We start from the raw sequence: 16,156 nt of genomic DNA, 5'->3' as shown, positions 1-16,156 counted from the left end.
TGAAGAAAGTGTGAGGCTCAAGAGCTAACAAAAAACAAAACAAAACAGGACCATATTTTCCTGGCAAGATTCTTGCAAAATTTACTTGCAAAATTTTAGAAAGGCTCCTTATGTGAAGATTTGAAAAAGGTGAACTGGACCTCTATTAGGGAGGGGAGTAGAAGATCAGAGGTAACCATTTGGATCCCCTTTCAAAAGGGAATAAATATTATCAGCAGTTTAGTTAGTAAATTGTAGTTAACAGCATGTTGGCTTGAAAAGTGGTCTTTAGATTAGAGATTGCAGCTTGCATAGAATAAAGTTAGCATACTTGAAGTGAAATAGGCTTTGGTTATGTTTAGGTTGCATTAGCTAAAATGTGCCAATACCGTCCTTGTTGGTAAGAATTGTTGTCATGTTAGAAGAATGACTAAGGCTGACAGCCTAATCTACTCTGTGTTAAATAAATAAAATGGATGGATGGAAACGAAAGAATACAGAAAAGGTTGGTGAGGCATTTAGTGGCCTATGGATGAGAATGGTGGCTGTTTAGTAAGAAAATCTGTTTGGAATGTGCATATATATTCATATGTGGCCATAGCAAAATAATAAATAGAAATAAAAAAGCATGATTGATTTTTACTGTTTTTGATGAAAGTGAGAGGATTAGTGAAGGCTTGGTGCAGCAAGGATCCCACTATCTTACTATTTTATTTTTCTTTATGTACACTGAGAGCATATTCACCAAAGACAAATTCCTTGTGTGTTCAATCACACTTGGTTAATAAACTATTCTATTCTATTTTACTCTACTCATTTCTATTTCAAATCTAACAAGGAGTTTAGCTTCTCTCTCTTGAAAATGTAAGCTAGCATAAGGCATTATAATGCAAGCTAGCCTTAACTTTCAAACAGTTCATTTAGTGACCAAAGTTACAATGGCATTGAAAAAAGTGTCTCATGACCATTTTCACACTTAGCGACCATTTTCACATTTAGCGACCGTTGCAGCATCCTCATGGTCGCGTAATCAAAATTTTGATGTTCGGCAACTGATTCATATTTATGATGGTTTCGGTGTCCGGTGGTCATGTTTGACAAAATATAAAAATTTTAATCAAGCCCCCACCCCACCCCCGGTCAATGGTGTCCCTCTTTACCAATCTGAAAATCTGGTCACCTTAGGCATACAGGGCTGTTAAAGCCAGATGTGAAGCAGCAGCAGCTACCGATAACTTTGCAGTTACTTTGTGCTGAGTTTTCAAGCCTGCATTAAAACACATCTCATGCCAAGAACTATTGTCACTTGCTGTTTTCTGGTGCGGGAGGCTTGGAACGTGACTGTAAGTCAGTGTTCCCTCCTCCCCCCTTTTCCTCCAGCTGGTTGCCTACCTGTTCCCTGCAGGGTATAAGAAGGCTGGGGAGTATCATGGGAAATGCTGAGGGAACAGTGATAGAGGCCACTGGTGGAGTGGCAGTGGACCTGTTCCTACTGGCAGTCCATCCAGCGCAGGACGATGGGGCTTCCCAGATAGATATATGCCCCAAGGAGTGTGAAGCCCTCAGGCATGTATAGCTGGCCCACATGGCATCAGTCCAGGATGCAGGACAAGAGATGGGACCCACCGGAGAATGGTGGTGGAGTTCATTGGCAGCTGGTGGTTTGGGACCCTGCTACTGACATCAAATCTGTCTGGCAGCTATTTAACGCGGTGGCGGGAGAGGAGCCTGTCTGAAGGTGATGATGATGGGGGGGAGGGGGGGAGTTTTTCCACCGAGACTGGCAGTCAAACAATGATACTGCTTTTGGAGTGATTTGGTGAGGCTATTTTTGCAACGTTGGTCCTGGCAGCATGGGGAATTGAAGGGTGGGAGGCAGCAGCCACACCGAGGCCCCTGTTGAAGTTCAGTCAAGCCAGTGGGTCCACCCACCCAATTCTGCTTGGCCCGCCTGAAACTCCGGCTAGATGATGGTCATGGCAGATCTCAGGAGACCCAAGTGGTGAGGGGACCTGGGACCAGGCCCCTCCTTGACAGAGTTTGGCAGAAGCACTGGCCAAAACCAAGGTGAGGCAACAAGACTTTTTAATAGTAGACACCAATGGATGCCCCCTCAGCAGGGCAGCCCACTTCTGGCACGGCAGTGACCAGTGCCTAGGTGAGCTCATCAGATCCCATTGAGTCCAGGGTGGCCTATGGGCAGAGGTGGGATTCAGCCAGTTCGGATCAGTTGGGGCAAGCCAGTTGTTAAAATTCGGCCCGGTTCAGTGAACCGGCTAATCCCACCATTGGCTGGTCCCCCCCCCCACATTTTTGGGGCCTGAAAAACAGCTAAAAATGCCCCCCAAAACCCACTCAGAAACAGCTTGAAAATGGCCTGGAAATGGCAAAAAAATGGTCCAAAAAACAGCCCTGAAAATGTCTAAAAATGGCCAAAAACAGCCCCAAAACCATCCTAGAAACAGGCTGAAAAAGAGCCAAAACCCACCCTAGAAAACAACCTGGAAATGGCCCAGAAAATGGCCAAACATCCCAAAATACAGCACACAAAATGGCTGTGAACAGCCCAAAAATGGGCCAAAAACCACCCTGGAAACACCCTGAAAACAGCCCCAAATATCGCCCAAAATACAATCTGACAACAGTCTGAAAATGGGCCAAAATGGGCTGGTAAATGGCCCAGAAATTGTCCAAATATTGCCCAAAAAGCAGCCCCCAAAATGGCCCCAAACCAGCCAGTAAATGGCCTGAAAAATGGGCCAAAATACACCCCAGGAACTGCCTAAAAACAACCCCAAAATAAACAAAAACAGCACAAAAATGGCTCCAAAAAGAGCCTGGAAATGGCCTGAAAACTGATGGAAGCGTTTGGGATTATGAGCGCACAGAAATGAATCCCTTGGTGAGCCTGAGCTCTTCCCAAGAAGCTTCCATAGGGAGCACAGCCACTTCTTAAAAGATTCCTCGCCATGGTTTGGAAACTGCTGGTTGGCTGGAGAAGGCTGAAGGAGATGTGGATTCTACAGATTTGAAGTGAACAGATTCGATGTGTGATGAACCGACTTTGAAGGGAAGTTGGTTGTCGCTGGGAAATGGACTTGCCATATCCAACTGGAAAACTATTTGGACTGGACTGTGGTGAAAATGGATCGACAACATAGATTTATGATTTTGAGGAATAAAACACAATACTTGTTTTATTGTTCTCAACCAAAATATTAAGAAAAAGTTTTATTCATAAGAATCAAACAGATATTTCATCCCGGACAGATAACAGACAATGATTATGGTAAATAAAAAGCCATTCTGGACTTTATACAAATTAAATGCAAAACTAAATTGTTAATGCTATTTTAATTTTGCTGTTTATTCACCTATTAACCACTTTGCCTCTCTGTGTAGTAGATTGATGAAAGTCAAATTGTTTGTAAATAGAAGTAGAACTTTATAAATTCTGGGCCTGCTTCACAAGGGGAGGTAAGTAATATTGCTCCGACATACGTATGAATACTCAAGGGGAGGGGATAGTATATGTAAATCTGTTTTTGCACATTTTTTTGCATTCTTTTTAAACCTTGTGTCTATTTTTGCTTTGCTTTTAAAGCTTTGTGGGGTTTTTGGGAGTTTTATTTATATTAATTTTCTGAATAATTTTTTCCCCCAAAAAATCCACAAGGAAGTTCATGTGGCTGCTCTTTACCTATCTTCTAAACTGCCTCCAAATTCATGGAAACGTTGAATTATAGGCTTGGAAGAGACCTCGGAGGTCTTCTGGTCCAACCTGCTCTTCAAGACAGGACACTTAACCATCCCTCCCAAATGGTCGTCCAGTCTACTCTTGAAAACCTGCAGTGACCCACAAAACCGGGAGGCAAACTATTCCACTGATTAATTGCTTTGACAAAAAAAAAATCTTCTAGTTTAGGCCTCATTTTAACTAGCTTCCGCCCATTGCTTCTTATCCTGCCATCTGGTGCCCTAGAGGATAAGTCATCTGCTCTTCTTTGTGTCAGATGCATAAGTACTTGAAAACAGCTATCTTGTCCCCCTTGGTTGTTCTTCTGTGCACATTTTCCAGTGTCTCAACGTTTTTATATCATGGTGACCAGCACTCACTATGTATTCTAAGTACGATATTGCGTAAAGCATTTCTATATTTTCTTGTTGTCTTGCATTATTCCTCTCTTGATGCAACCTAGGACTACATTGGCTGTTATTGGCAACTACAGCACAATGCTGGCCAAGAGGTACTTGTCCACTCATCAGGCACCCCAGGGATACATGGCCTGCCCTTTGGAGATCTCCCAGAGGCAGACACCATTTCATTGCACTCACAATTCCTTAAGACAGTCTACAAAGTGTTAAGGGAGCTGTGATGCCTGGTAGGGTGGGAGTCAGGCCTAAGGACTGCAGGGATCCAGTAGAAGTGGAGATCCTGTTTGTGTTTGTGAGGGTGGTGGTGGGGCTATGTAACCATGTGGGGAGCCTAAGGGGGACGACGGACCTATTGGGACCTGTGAGAAAGGGAAAGGGCTAGGAGGACCCAAGGGCGGGATTCTCCAAACTCTGAAGTAGCCACTGTTGAGCTTAACAATTTGCACATTCATGTGATGGCTTCATAAGGAAGAGCAAGCGGTGAGGGTAATTCAGCAAAATGATCAGCCAGTATTCAGATGAGGCCAATATTCAGTGTTCTCACCTACACTCTCAGCGGGAGTTCAGAACTGAAATTCAAACCTTCTCCAAACTCATCAACTTTTGCCTCATATATATTGAGTTGTATGCATTAAGGAAGGGGTTCAAAGTCAAGGCCCAGGGTCAGATGCGGGCCGCAGGGTGGTTAAATCCAGCCAGCAGGGCTGTCGTGAAACCACGGACTGGTACGTGGTGCCTCTGCCAGCATTTGCACTGGCAGAGGATTGCAGGAGGCCATTGCAACTAAAAATGGAGCTCGAAATCCCATTTTTGTTGGCAAAGCACTTGGGCTTCCACAGGCACCCCCAACAGAAGTGACGTCAGATAGCTATGCCCCCCTGTCCACTTCCACCAGAGCCCTCCACCCAGGTCAAACAGAACCATGATTCAGGCCTCAATGAAATCTAGTTTGACAACCCTGCGATAAGGAGTCATTTTGGCCAAAAGTACTATCCACAGACTGGCCATTTGAAAGGCACTCCCATGTGAGTCCTCTGGTGTTTCACTAGGTTCGAATTGAAATGAAAACTTTTTCCTAAATAGGGCATTCCATGTTTTTCATGTGACCTCCAGTGTATCACCATGTTAGAATTCTAACTGAAACTTTTGCCACGAAGAGGACAATGATACAGTTTCTCCTCTGTGTGAGTCCTCTGGTGTTTAACCAGACTGGAATTCTTGGTGAAACGTTTCCCACAGTCAGCACATTCAAAAGCATTTTCTCCTGTGTGTATCATCTGGTGATTTGTGAGCTGTAATTTTGTAATGAAACCTTTTCCACAGTCAAGACATTCAAAGGGTTTCTCTCCCGTGTGAGACCTCTGATGTTTCATTAAGCTAAATTCTGAGTTCTGAATTCTTTGCCACAAACAGTACACTCATACGGTTTCGCTCCTGTATGGGTTTTCTCGTGACTCATGAGGTACAATTTTGTAATGAAACATTCCCCACAATATGGACAAGGATATGATTTCTCTCCTGTGCGAGTCCTCTGGTGTTGCACCAGGTGGAAATTGGAACTGAAACTTGTTCCACAAATCGGACACTCCTACAGTTTCTCTCCTGTGTGAGTCCTCTGGTGTGTCACTAGGTGGGAATTCCGACTGAAACTTTTCCCACAAAGAGGACATTCAAAGTATTTCTCTCCTGTGTGAGATCTCTGGTGTCTCAACAGGGTGTACTTATCACTGAAACCTTTCCCACAGTCAGGACATTCAAAGGGTTTCTCTCCTTTGTGAGTCCTCTGGTGTGTCACCACACTGGAATTAGCACTAAAACCTTTCCCACAAACAGGACATTTAAAGGGTTCTCTCCTGTGTGAGTCCTCTGATGTGTCACTAATTGGGAATTCCAACGGAAACCTCTCCCACAATCAGGACATTCAAAGGGTTTCTCTCCTTTGTGAATCCTCTGGTGTGTCACTAGGTAGGAATTCTGACTGAAACTTTTCCCACAGTCAGGACATTCAAAGGGTTTCTCTTCTGTGTGAGTCCTCTGGTGTCTCACTAATTGGGAATTCCAACTGAAACCTTTCCCACAATCAGGACATTCAAGGGTTTCTCTTCTGTGTGAATCCTCTGGTGTGTCACTAGGTAGGAATTCCGACTGAAACTTTTCCCACAGTCAGAACATTCAAAGAGTTTCTCTTCTGCATGAGTCCACTGGTGGTGCACTAGGTTGGAACTCTGATTGAAACATTTCCCACAAACAGGACATTCAAAGGGTTTCTCTTCTGCGTGTGTCCTCTGGTGTTGCACTAGGCTGGAACTCTGATTGAAACATTTCCCACAAACAGGACATTCAAAGGGTTTCTCTCCTGTGTGAGTCCTCTGGTGTTGCACTAGGTGGGAATTCTGACTGAAACCTTTCCCACAGTCAGGACATTCAAAGGGTTTCTCTCCTGTGTGAGTCCTCTGGTGTATCACTAGGAAGGAATTCTGACTGAAAGCTTTCCCACAGTCAGGACATTCAAAGGGTTTATCTCCTGTGTGAGTCCTCTGGTGTCTCATCAGGATGGAATTCTGACTGAAACCTTTCCCACAGTCAGGACACTCGTACGGTTTCTCTCCTGTGTGAGTCCTCTGGTGTATCAACAGGACGGACCTGTTACTGAAACTTTTCCCACAATCAGGACATTCGAAAGGTTTTCTCCTCCTGTGTGAGTCCTCTGGTGTGTCACCAGGCTGGAATTATCACTAAAACCTTTCCCACAAATAGGACATTTAAAGGGTTTCTCTCCTGTATGAGTCCTCTGGTGTATTACTAGGCTGGAATTCTGACTGAAAGCTTTCCCACAGTCAGGACATTCAAAGGGTTTCTCTCCTGTGTGAGTCCTCTGGTGTCTCAACAGGATGGACTTGTGACTGAAACATTTCCTACAGTCAGGACATTCAAAGGGTTTATCTCCTGTGTGAGTACTCTGGTGTACCACCAGTTGGTAATTGTGATTGAAACCTTCCCACAGTCAGGACATTCAAAAGGTTTCTCTCCCCTGTGTGAGTCCTCTGGTGCATCACCAGGTGGGAATTCTGACTGAAACCTTTCCCACAGTCAGGACATTCAAAGGGTTTCTCTCCTGTGTGAGTCCTCTGGTGTATCAACAGGACGGACCTTTTACTGAAACTTTTCCCACAATCAGGACATTCGAAAGGTTTCTCTCCTGTGTGAGTCCTCTGGTGTGTCACCACGCTGGAATTAGCACTAAAACCTTTCCCACAAACAGGACATTTAAAGGGTTTCTCTCCTGTGTGAGTCCTCTGGTGTACCACCAGTGTGGTAATTGTGATTGAAACCTTTCCCACAGTCAGGACATTCAAAAGGTTTCTCCCCTGTGTGAGTCCTCTGGTGCATCACCAGGTGGGAATTCTGACTGAAACCTTTCCCACAGTCAGGACATTCAAAGGGTTTCTCTCCTGTGTGAGTCCTCTGGTGTATCAACAGGACGGACCTTTTACTGAACTTTTCCCACAATCAGGACATTCGAAAGGTTTCTCTCCTGTGTGAGTCCTCTGGTGTGTCACCACGCTGGAATTAGCACTGAAACCTTTCCCACAAACAGGACATTTAAAGGGTTTCTCTCCTGTGTGAGTCCTCTGGTGTATCAACAGGACGGACCTGTTACTGAAACTTTTCCCACAATCAGGACATTCGAAAGGTTTCTCCCCTGTGTGAGTCCTCTGGTGCATCACCAGGTGGGAATTCTGACTGAAACCTTTCCCACAGTCAGGACATTTAAAGGGTTTCTCCCCTGTGTGAGTCCTCTGGTGTGTCAACAGGATGGACTTGTAACTGAAACCTTTCCCACAGTCAGGACATTCAAAGGGTTTCTCTCCTGTGTGAGTCCTCTGGTGCCTCAACAGGATGGACCTGTACCTGAAACCTTTCCCACACTCAGGACATTCAAAGGGTTTCTCTCCTGTGTGAGTCCTCTGTGTCTCAACAGGTTGGAATTCTTGCTGAAACATTCCCCGCAATCAGAACATTCATATGATTTCTTTTTGTGTCCATCCTTTAATATATTACCAGGCTGGAGTTCAGACTGAAACTTTTCTCACAGTCAGGATTCTCCCTGGTGGGAGTTCTCTACTGTATCACAAGTTGCCAAGCTCAATTCCTTGGGACCACATGTAGGGCTCCTCCCCTATGTGGGTCCTTCCATGAACCAACACAAGGAGCAGTTCTGACTAAAGCTTGGCCACATTAGTATTCCTTTTCTCCATGTGGATCATTTCATGCACACTTAGTTGTGATTTGAAATACGTACTTTGCCCATGATAGCCACATCTATGGAGCCGCAAAGGGATCATGTGACCGTAAAAACATGGCAACCGTCATAATGTGAGTTAGCTGCCAAGGATTCAAATATAGATCACGTTACCATGAGGCTTCTGCAATAGTCATAAGTGTGAAAAATGGTCAATCAGTTCAGGTTTTTCAGTGGCCCTGTCACTTTGAATAGTTACTAAATGAACTTATAAGTCGAGAACTACGTGTAATGTATCCTTGTGTTCTGCATACTCTACGTTTTCCAGTTCGAAATCTCTTCTTGATTACCTGCTGGGGAAGAAGGAGAATTTTGTGGGTTTCTCTAGGAGATGGAAATGTTTTGATTTCTGGCTTGATTAACTTTCCTTTTTAACGTTGCTTGTTATTCTCAGGTATCCGTAGTTCTCTTATTGGCATCCTCTTTGCCTGTAAGATTCAAAGAAATTGCTTATAAAATGGTTGCAGAAGACATACATATTAAAAATAATACCATATACATTAAAGGTAAAAAGGAAATATCCCACAATGCTAAAATAACCTTAGATTAATTATGATTTATTTGACACATCGAAGATACAGAGACCCAAGTTCACATTTGTATGCAACCATGAAATTCTCTGGTTTGACTTGGGTCAATACAATTCTTAGAATAGCAATTATTGGCTAGAATCGCTGTAATTAAGATGACTACAGTATATAACAGAATAATAGAGTGGGAAGGGACCTTAACGGTCTTCTAGTCCACCCTCAGAAGTGGCTGTCAAATCTCTTTTTGAAAGTTTCCAGTGATGGAGCACCCAAACTTCTGAAGGCAAGCTATTTCATTGGTTGATTGCTGTAATTGGTAGGATTTTTTTTTAGTATGTTTTATTATTTTTACATTTAAAACAATGCAGTACCGCAAAGTCCAAGTGAACATACATTCACATTATATAGCCGTGTTGGGGAGAGATGCCATCTGTAGAACATCTTATAAAATTTTCTTTATACGACGTAGCCAATGTTAGTTTCCGATTAAGTATCCAAAGTTTTTACCACTTAGCCAATTCCCCATTATATCAAATTTTTCACCTAGGCGACCATAGTTTCTTTGACATGTTCCTCCTCTAGCTTATGTTCCAAGAAAAATCTATATAACACTTTGATCAACCTGTTTTCTGTCTGTATCAAAGGTTTATCTAATATTGTGTAATCTTTGGTAATACCTTTCTTCTTCTGTAATAAGAGCACCATTCTACTTGGGAATTTTGTTTTAGTTATAGGTTGCATCTCTCTTTGGTTAGTTTTCCATCCATCGTTTCTTTTGGTACTTTGGAAAATAAATGGACGTCTTTGTCTTCATAGGAGCCCCTCAAATATTGGAACACTGTTGTTATGTCTCCGCTAGTCCTTCTCATTAGACTAGACATGCCCAATTCTATATGTAAAAAAAAACCAGTATATACATTAAAGGTAAAAAGGAAATATTCCACAATGCTAAAATAACCTTCGATTAATTATGATTTATTTGACATATTGAAGATTATTCAACCATGACTTGGGTCAATACAAATTCTTAGTATAGCAATTATTGGCTAGAATCACTGTAATTAAGATGATACAATATATAACAGAATAATAGATTGGGAAGGGACCTTAAAAGTCTTCTAGTCCATCCTCTGCTCTACCATTTCAGAAGTGGCCGTCAAATCTCTTTTTGAAAGCTGCCAGTGCGGCAAAAGAAAAAAGCGGCTTTGCCCGCCCCACCACTATGTCGGACACAGCGGCGGGTCAGGCAAAAGCCGCTTTTAAAAAAAAGGTTTTTATTAACAAACATGTAAAATACACAAACACAAAATTAGACGTACACCACGTTTATACAATACAGTACGAACAGGAACTTCCTGTTTTTTATAATAGCAATCATCAATCGATACCGCTCACCTTATATTATTTCCCTTGTATTGTATTTCATTTAGATTTCATCATTCTTAACCTCTTATTTTACTCAGAACTATTATTTTTGAGTTTTGTTATATTCTTCCATTGATTTTGTTTCTTTCCTCCATCCACCTATGCCATTTATCCCATATCTGCTAGAATTCTTGATTCTTCCTTTCCCTGGATTTCTTAGTTAGTTATCCATTTCGCCACAGTCCATAATCTTTCATATTATTTCATCTTCATTTGGGATAATTTGTTTTGCCCGCCTCTGGGCAAAAGAAAGAAAGTGCCAGCCCGGCAGCAGAGGAGGGTAAAAGGCTGCCCCGACACAGAGAAAGAAAGCTGGCCAGCTGCCCTCCCTGCCTCTTCTACCACCTTCCCTCTCTTCTCAAACAAACTCTCTCTGAAATTGCGAGTTTGTTTGAGTGAAGAAACAACACACGCGCACACACACACACACACACAAAAACACACATATTACTTAAAAAATTACATTAATTTTGAATTCCTCCCCCTCCCTCCGACCCACATACCTTTTCCAGCTGTTTCACAATCACAGAGGATTTCAACTCTGCTCTTGCCTGCCATCATGAAAATGTAAAAATATAAAAGGAAAAAGGCAAGCGCTGCTGAGGTCAGGCTGGGTTAGCTGCTGCCAGAGTCCCCAATGGATGATTCTGCTTAAGTGTTTAAAAAAGCCTCTTAAAAAACTCCCTCTACAGGAGGAGGCAAGAGAACCATGTACCTCATCTACATAAGGAATTTTTCGGCTTTCAACCCTTGCTTAACTCTGCTCGAGTGAACATAAAGTCAGACTAAATGAGGCACGTGGTTCTCCCGCCTCCTCCTGTAGTGGGCACTTTTTTAGAGGCTTTTTTAAACAGTTAAACACTAAGCAGAGTCATCCACTGTGACTCTGGAAGCAACTACCTCAGCCTTTTTCCTTTTTCCTTTCTTTCATGATGACAGTGGTGAGGCTCTGCCTCCCCTGATTGCAGGTCACTGATATAATTAGATAAAGTGTATCTTTCTTAAACCCTTCTGGTATTATACCTAGGAGAAAAATTTCTGGTTTAAACAGAATTTTGTCTCCCACCATTGTTCTAACCATGATTGATCATTTTCCTATGTATTTTTGGCCTCATTGCATATCCACCACATACGATAAAAGTGCCTTCCGACAATTTGGGGCCAGATTTTTAAACATTTTGGAGAGCCATGTTGGGGGAGATGCCATCTGTAGAACATCTTATAAATTTTTCTTTATACGCCGTAGCCAATGTTAGTTTCCGATTAAGTATCCAAAGTTTTTCCCACTTAGCCAATTCCACATAATAACCAAATTTTTTCACCCAGTGACATGTTCCTCCTCTAGCTTATGTTCCAACGAAAATCTATGTAACACTTTGATCGATCTCTTTTCTGTCTGTATCAAAGGTTTATCTAACATTGTGTAATCTTTGGTAATACCTTCCTTTTTTCTATCCTGTGCAAACCTTGGTTGTATCTGTAAATAACCATTCTACTTGGAATTTTCTATTTAGTTATAGGTTGTATCTCTCTTTGGTTAGTTTACATCCTTTTGGTACTTTGGAAAATAAATAGTCGCCTTTGTCTTCATAGGAGCCCCTCAATATTGGAACATTGTTGTCATGTCTCCCTTAGTCCTTCTCATTAGACTAGAAATGCCCAATTCCTATAACCATTCTTTGTACGTTTTAACCTCCAGAACCCAAATTACCAAAAATACATTTTCTGTTTTAGACTTTACAAATACTTGTAAGTGATACTCCATTTAAACAATTGCAGATGGAGATCTCTGAGTTTATATTACAAGGGATGAAACCAAGGATTACATATAATTATTCCAAGACGTTAAGGAAAGATGAGGTTGGTTACCAGATTCCTGCTTCGATCCTTGGAAGAGGCGCCAGAGTCTCTCTGCGCGTCACTCTCCCCTCTCGTCTTCCGTGAGTGTTTCGGAAGAAGTTCCTCTGTGCTCCTTTTCCCCTATCCTTTCTAGCAATTCAGTACTCGATGTTCTAACTCCTTTAAGGTCAACTGGAAGGGCCGCAATTTTACTGTTGGCTCTTCAGTCACAGATGCTGCCATCTCCTGACAGGAGGCTGAAAAACAGGCTTGTCCTATCTAACTATGCATTGCCAGATCCTGTCACTGATTATGTGCTATCAGTCATGTTCAGACTCCTAGCAACCTATATTTGCAGCTGAGTCAAGAGAAATATAATAAGTACTGAAAAACTGCTATCACATCACTCCAGTCCTTCTCTCTGTTACCCAAATCCTACAAACTGTTCATCGTAGTTTTATCCTCCAGTCCCTAATGACTTTGTTCTTCTTCTCTGCACTCTTTCTGCAGCCTCAAGACTTTTGTATTCTGGTGACCAAAACTGGATGCAGGATTGAAAGTGTAGCCTTACTACAGTATAACACAGTACTAACACTTTATATGATCTTGATACTATCCCTGTGATGTTGCAGAGGACGACTGAATTGACTTTTTCGGCAATTACAGTGCACTGTGATTGTTTCTAGGTCCCAGACACAATTTCTGCTCTTGAGCCAAGTACAACCTCTTCCATAGATGTGCATTTAGACTTTCTTGCCTAAGTGTTAGTTTCTCACCACTGAATTGCATTTTACTGGAAAGGGCCCAGTGCTCACATCTGTCAAGATCCTTCTGTATCTTGGGCTTATCCTCTAAAGCAGTGAGGGCAGACCTTTTCAGGGACGTGACCCGGAACAGAAGGTGCCAAGTGGGCATACAAGCACTGGGAAATGAACATCCCGTTTCTGACACACCCATGTGCACCAGCCAGCTTTTCTTCCGGTTACTGGCGTGCATGCGTGCACAACAATCAGCTGGCCATTTCACATGCCACAATAGAAACCAGAAGACCAGCACTTCCAGTTTCCGGAAACTGCCACACACGTTAAGAAAAGCTGATTGTCACAAGTGCACGTGTGCCAGAAATCCAGAAGAGGAGTGGGGCGATGCTGCATGTGCCAGCCAACATGGTTCTGCATTGTACATGTGCTATAGGTTCGCCATCAATGGTTTAAAGCATTGGCTGTTCCCTGCAACGGAATGTCACCTGCAAATTTGATGATTCTCTTCCAATCTCTTCATCTAAGTCATGTTTGAACAAACTGGATATTCTAGCACTCAAGCTGCTGTCCCAAAGATGCTTTTCAAAACCCACGTTTTGCAGGAGTAGAGTTCCAAACTTTTACCACCAAGGTATAAACAGAAATCCTGAGGACTGTGTGCTTCTCCCAAGCCTTGTCTTCCTGAGACTCCAAACAGTAGGGAGCTTCAGTGCAGTGTCAATTAGCAACCAAATAGAGGTGCCAACAGGTACAGAGATGAAAATAAGTAACAGCTGATTGAAACTTCCCTAAGCACCAAACAGGTAAATATGTTGCTGCCAATCAAACAGGAAGGAAACACTGTACCTTATGCCTTCCCCTTGATTTTCAAGATCCCTCCTGAATCTGTTTTTGAAAAAAATATTGCAAATGCTGATAGCAGTTAGGAAAGAAGCTTGCATGAACTGCCCTCAGTTAGGTTGGCATTGTGATATAGAGCTTTGTTGTGGTGTCCTATGTCTCCTGTGCCTAATTCCATTTTGAACTTGGGGAACATGTAACTCAGTTGATGCGAAGGCGGTGTAGAAAGACAGCCCCCACCCTCTCCTAGAAAAATGAAATGCAGGAAATATTAAAAAGGCAGAATATTATACCTCCCTGGATGAGAAAAGGAGACACATTCTATTGGAAAGCAGCCCCCACCTTTGTTAATAGCTCCAGAAAGACAAAAGACATCTCATCTGCAACACAAAAGAGCTCCAGGGTGATGGGATTAGCCCTCCTCATTCAGATCCAAACAAGGACAAAGTCTTTAAGCCATAATGCCCAAAGCCCCTTCGTTACCACCACACAGCAAGACTCAACTCTGTTTTTCGGCCTCCTATCAAGAGATGGCAGCATCTGTGACTGAAGAGCCAACAGTACAATTGCGGCCTCTGTGGCTGAGTTTAAAGTAGTTAAAACCATCGAGAACTGCTTTGCTAGAAAGGATAGGAGCAGGCGAGAAGCCCAGAGGAACTTCCTCTTCTGAAACAGTCACGGGGTGGATTTCAATTTTTTTAAAGCTAAAGGCTCTGTGGGCGTGGCTAGATGGGGGCACTCAAGCACACAGTTAATGCCCCCCACCTAGCCACGCCCACAGAACGGGCGAATATCTCTGTTTTCTCAGCTGGAAGGCTGGCAAAGGAGCCTCGTTTCCCCGCTGCCGCAGCTGCTTCTCTCTCAGCGCCGAACAATCCATGCCCCCCCCCCAATACACATACACACAGAAAGCAGGTAGACACCCCCTCCCCATCTAGCTGCTTTCTGTAGCCGGGACCCCCTCAAGCATGCGCCAAAGAACAGCAAAGGATCGCTTAAGGAGGATCTTAACAGGATGAAAAAAGGACGCGGCTTCTCTCCTGCACTAAGGCTCCAGCCATCGCCTTGCCCTGTTATTCCTCCCCCCCCCCCACGAGAGGAGGAGGAGGGTCTCTTTAGCCTTAGCGCACGAGAGAAACGGCCCCGTACATCATGTCACGCCACATTTGCGTGTAACGCAGCGTTAGCCGCCCGCTTGCGCCTTCCGCGCTCGGCTTAGCAGCTGGGGGACACGGCAAGGCTGGGGCCTTAATGCAGGAGAGAAGCCACGTTCTTTTGCGTCCTGCTAGGATCCTCCTTAAGCAAGCAGCCAGTGGCCCCGCTGGAGCGTTTGCTGCCCTTTGGCACTCGCTTAAAGGGGGGGGGGGTCGTCTCCCTGCGCCTGCGTGCACCCTCCCGGCCTTATCACAGCCAGGCACCCCCTTGCGAGAGGAGGAGGAGGGCCGACCGAAAGGAAGCTTCCACCACGGCTGCCAATCAATTTCCAAAAAGAAGAGAGCACAGAGGAGCTGTGGCTACCGGAACCCACCCCTGGTCCAAAGCTTCTCCGCCATTCTCAGCACCCAGAAGCTGCTGGGGAGGAGAGGGGCATACAGGGCTCTTAAAACCAGATGTGAAGCAGCAGCAGCTAGCGATAACTTTGCAGATACTTTGTGCTGAGTTTTCAAGCCTGCATTAAAACACATCGCATGCCAAGAACTGTGTCACTTGCCGTTTTCTGGCGCGGGAGGCTTGGAACATGACTGTAAGTCAGTGTTCCATCCTCCTCCCCCTCCTTGTCTCCAGCTGGTTGCCTACCTGTTCCCTGCAGGGTATAAGAAGGCAGGGGAGTATCGACTGTTAAAATGTTTTTATTTTCACAGCAATTCCTCTTGTCAACAATTCCCCCAGAAATATAAATAAAATGAAACTCAAACTCAAATAGAAACCCAATATACCTCTTCCACTCTCAATACACCTCTTTCTTCCGCCCCCCTCCAACTATCTTCCCTCCATCATTCCCCTCTACCCTACTTCCCTCCCCCTCTACCATTCCTCTCTCCCAGTCCACTCCATCCCTTCCTTCTCACCCTCTCTGCAATCCTCTCTCCCGCCCTCTCACCTCAGGGGAGTATCATGGGAAATGCTGAGGGAACAGTGATGTAGGCCACTGCCAGAGTGGCGGGGGGGAGGGGGGACCTGTCCCTAGTGGCAGTCATTCCAGCGCAGGACGATGGGGCTTCCCAGTTAGATATATGCCCCAAGGAGTCTGAGGCCCTTGGACATGTACAGCTGGCCCACGTTACATCAGTCCAGGATGCGGGACAAGAGATGGGACCCACCGG

The 16,156-nt window shown here is 44.1% G+C and overlaps 2 protein-coding genes and 1 long non-coding RNA gene across 3 annotated transcripts; all 3 read right to left on the bottom strand.

Annotated features, from left to right (window-relative positions):
• Positions 1 to 4,118: 4,118 nt before the first annotated feature.
• LOC116503104 (endothelial zinc finger protein induced by tumor necrosis factor alpha-like) lies at positions 4,119 to 7,310 on the bottom strand (the record flags this gene model as incomplete). The annotated part of the gene is made up of 3 exons (XM_032209280.1): positions 4,119 to 6,150; positions 6,222 to 6,819; positions 7,159 to 7,310. Coding segments are annotated over 3 exons (975 nt in total), but the record flags the coding sequence as incomplete, so codon positions are not given.
• A 447-nt stretch (positions 7,311 to 7,757) lies between these two features.
• Positions 7,758 to 8,342, bottom strand: LOC116502448 (zinc finger protein 664-like; the record flags this gene model as incomplete). Its single annotated transcript, XM_032208339.1, has 1 exon — positions 7,758 to 8,342. A coding segment is annotated over exon 1 (381 nt), but the record flags the coding sequence as incomplete, so codon positions are not given.
• A 353-nt stretch (positions 8,343 to 8,695) lies between these two features.
• On the bottom strand, positions 8,696 to 9,736 carry LOC116503105. The gene is made up of 2 exons (XR_004254652.1): positions 9,645 to 9,736; positions 8,696 to 8,865 (listed from the first exon to the last, which is right to left on the bottom strand). It is a non-coding gene; the product is annotated as an uncharacterized LOC116503105 (long non-coding RNA).
• Positions 9,737 to 16,156: the final 6,420 nt, after the last annotated feature.

Source organism: Thamnophis elegans, chromosome 2 (genome assembly GCF_009769535.1).
Source record: "Thamnophis elegans isolate rThaEle1 chromosome 2, rThaEle1.pri, whole genome shotgun sequence".
Classification (NCBI taxonomy): domain Eukaryota; kingdom Metazoa; phylum Chordata; class Lepidosauria; order Squamata; family Colubridae; genus Thamnophis; species Thamnophis elegans.
Note: the sequence above shows the minus strand (reverse complement) of the source record. Positions and strands in the feature narration are given on the sequence as shown.